At 35.7% G+C, this 3,853-nt stretch overlaps 1 protein-coding gene across 1 annotated transcript; it reads right to left on the bottom strand.

The window, feature by feature from the left end:
- Positions 1–2,942: 2,942 nt before the first annotated feature.
- Positions 2,943–3,482, bottom strand: LOC141703026 (uncharacterized). The gene has a single exon (XM_074506646.1). The coding sequence runs from the start codon at positions 3,480–3,482 to the stop codon at positions 2,943–2,945; it is 540 nt and encodes a 179-aa protein (XP_074362747.1).
- Positions 3,483–3,853: the final 371 nt, after the last annotated feature.

Raw genomic sequence — 3,853 nt, 5'->3', positions numbered from 1 at the left:
GTGATGTGAGTAGCTAGGAAGCCTTAAGAAGCCTTGAGATGTCTTAGGGATGCTTGGATCTTAAAGGAAAAACAAGAAAAATCAAGTTAAAAATCTTGAAATCACTATTCATTATCTTCTTCATTGATTTCTTGGAAGAGATTGAGAATTAATTGGAGGCTTAAACTTATAGGATAGCCATATCTATGCATAAGGAGTACTAGATAATTATCTTACCAATTAAGGAAGCTTGGAACTTGAATTTTGAAAATTCTTCTTCTTGAAATGAAGAAAAGTCGAGAGCAATGTTGAAGAAAGAAATGATTTTGTGTTTTGCTTTAATTTGTTTTGGCTAGCTTGGTTGTTTTTGTTTTGTTTTTGGTTAATTACCTTTCTAACCTTGAACTTTGTGTGGTTTTAAATCAACCACACCTCCTTCCCCTTATGTCATGCTTATGTCACTTTGTGATGTCATCATCCCTTACTTGCCCTCTTCTTATTGGTTGGATGACCTCATCATCCCTAACCTCCTTGATTAACTTCCTAATTGTTTGCCTAATGACCGCTGATCTGTTATACGGTTCGCTTAACTTTCGTTCTCATTTCTCGTTTGAGGGATCATACCCGGGATCTTATTACTTGGGTTTCCTTAACCTTTCTCAATACATTATAATCCTTTTATGATCCTCTCTTATAATCCTTTAATTTAAATCCTTTTTATCCTGTTACCTTATACTCAATTCTTTCCGTATCTAGTGGATTTCCGGGAAAAATCAAAGTGTTCGGAATTGGATTCTGACGATCTTTACATACACTTATATACCATATAGAGTACTAATAAAATCTCAGAATATCCATAACAGAACCCCTACATAGTGTGGCATGAAAAGTTTTCTCATTCAACAAAAACACTATTCATAAGGGTTACAAAAAAGTTCTAAATTTTGGGGGTTATTACAGTTGGTTCATCATCTCGTGTCTGAGTTAAATTGGCCTCCTGCTTCAAGTCTTTCTCTCATTTTGGTTTACGGCATTCAATTGCAAAGTGTCCATATGCACCGCAATTGAAGCACCGTACTTTACTTCTGTCACGCACGCCTCGAACCCCTTGAAAATTGCCTCTGCTTCTCAGATATGAACTACCCTCACCACCATTCTTATTCGATTTATTCAACTACTCCTCTCTTGTGAGGAGTAATTTACTGTCACTAGCTCCACGCCTCAACCATTCTTCTTCAGTAAGTAATAATTGTCTGGTGCCCTTCTCGATATGGCCCTTCAATTTTTCTTCATGTGCCATAAAAGATCCAACTGCCTCCTCAAAAGTAGACCTGGCAAATCATTCAGGTCGTGTCGTTTCGTATCGTGTAATGTCGTGTTTCGTGTACTTTACGAGTAAACACGAAAATGACACGAAATTAAAACAGGTACCTGAAACTGATACACGAACACGACACGAGATTTAAACGACCTGACACGATACGATCTGGTGTACACGAATTTTTTCGTGTACCATTCATGTACACGAAATAAAATGAACTGTTTGGAAATGAATGGAAACGAACTGTTACACGAAATTGTAAATGTTCACATTACATTTTTAAATTCAAAGTTAGGTCCAACAAAATTACAAACATAATTAAAAATAATAATGTTCTTCATTCTTCAAAAGTCACAACCATATGCTGGATTTGCACCTTTTTCCAGATCTGCATGAACTCTAATCTCAACAACCCAAACTGTATTTCACATATTAAAAAAAGTCAATACCACAAATATCTAAAAACCAGACAAACTACAAATTAGAAACTCAGAAGTAGGCTGGTGTATCTTAACAGATATAATCTCCAATTTCAGACATCAGCTATATGCTCAAAACATTACAGCTTCTACTCACTAGTTCTGATCTCCACACGGACATTTAAGGTTGACTGAAAAACAGTCAGAGGTGAATACTTGATTTTCTACTTATTTCAGATCAAAAGCGAACTTATGCTAATTGGAATAACTGCAACCTATGTCTTGCACTGCATGAAATATGATATCCCCTAGAAAATACATTACTTCATTAAAAAAAGGGGAAACATATAATATATAAACATAAGTATGAAATTAAACTGAAGGGAATTAGTTGAGGATAAAGAAAGACGCTTTGCAATCACATATATAATCTGGGCAAAAACTGAACTGCATATATAACAGATATAATCTCCAAGAAAAGAAACTGAGCAAAAACTGAACTCTACATAATTAAGCTTATACCTCAAATGTCATTATCAGCATCAGCATTAATATCAAGCTTCATGACATCTTGTGTAAGCTCTTCCAGCGGATAATTATGATAAAATGTAAACCAAGAAACATCACAGCATTATAAAGTTTTCACTTCTAAAGAAAAATTGAATCTAAAATTGAATCGAATTCGTAATCGATAAGATTATAAATGAAGAAGAATCAACATATTACCGGAATATCTGGGTATTCATCAGCCATTTGTAATCGATTTGTTGAGACTTGAGAGGTTGGAGATTTGATGGCGGCCGCTTGATACTTGATAGAACCCTAATCCTAAAGTTGAATTAGGAAGAATAAGAGTTGGGAACCTATGTTTTAAATTTTTTATCTGACCCGTGTTGGTAGTTGCCAGTTGGTACTTGGTACTAAAATAATATATTTATTCATTAATTTGTTAAAGTGTACTCTAGTGTTGTCACTCTATTTGGTACATATATTGTAAATTGATTAAGAATTTAAGATATAAATATATTTTTTTAAAATTATTTTTATATTTATTTATGTCGTATACTTCGTGTCGTGTCGTGTACTCGAAGGGTAAATCCAAAATATACACTAAATCTCGACCGTGTACTTTCGTGTTCGTGTACTAAAATGGCAAACACAAACACTAAATTTTCGTGTCGTTTCGTGTCGTGTTAGTCGTGTCGTGTCCAAAATTGACGGCTCTACTCAAAAGTCATCTCATCGATTTTTCCGAACTGCTCCATGGCTGAAGTGATCTGAAGATATTTGGATGGCACAACTCGTAGTAAATTCTTGACCACATAATGCTCCTTCATTGTTTCTCCTAGTTCCCTTATATTAGTCACCAGACCACTCAATGTCATGCTGAATTCATCCATCAACTCTGTCCCCTTCATACTCAGAGTTTCAAGTTCCATTTTCAACGTTTGAACTATGGCTTCCTTCACTTTTTCAACGCCCTGACACATCGTCTTTACGTCATCCCAAACACCTTTTGCTGAAGTTTGCTCTGCCACTGCTAGCAGGATATCCTCGAGTATGGCTTGATATATGACATCCACTTTAAATCTGTCTGCCTTAACATCAACCGTAGCCTTTGGGTATGTGGGTTCGATCGCCTCCCAAATTCCGTGTGCCTTCATAACAGCTCTCATCTTCATAGCCCACGCTGTATAGTTGCTCTTGCTCAACATAGGGTAGCTCAGTGCCACCGTACCATCCTTGTCCTTAAGTCCCTCCATTATCGCTCCTTTTGGCATATACTTGGGCATACGCCAAATACAGGCTCTAATACCAAATGTGGGAAAAACACAAGTAATAACAGAGTAATGAAAGGAAAGAACATCTTGTTTATTTCTTTGAATAGCTACTTTCTTTGAATTACAATGAAAATGCAATATATATAGAAACTACAACTACTACTCTGGCAAAGAAATAGAAACAGACTCCTAAGATCTCTCCACTTCTACCACATATTTGTTACTCTCCTAAAAACACTCTACGTGCACATTGACCATATCAAACTACTGTTAAATGCAAAAACCAAATTGACACACAGATAAATAAATATGCAGACAATGTTTAGATTAAAAACCAACACTGGATTCAGGAC

This window comes from Apium graveolens, chromosome 2 (assembly GCF_009905375.1).
Source record: "Apium graveolens cultivar Ventura chromosome 2, ASM990537v1, whole genome shotgun sequence".
Lineage (NCBI taxonomy): Eukaryota > Viridiplantae > Streptophyta > Magnoliopsida > Apiales > Apiaceae > Apium > Apium graveolens.
This window is presented reverse-complemented; position numbering and strand designations above follow the sequence as displayed.

Excerpts from the sequence above, each read along its gene's own strand:
- LOC141703026 (XM_074506646.1), bottom strand. The coding sequence starts at position 3,482 with ATGGAGGGACTTAAGGACAAGGATGGTACGGTGGCACTGAGCTACCCT.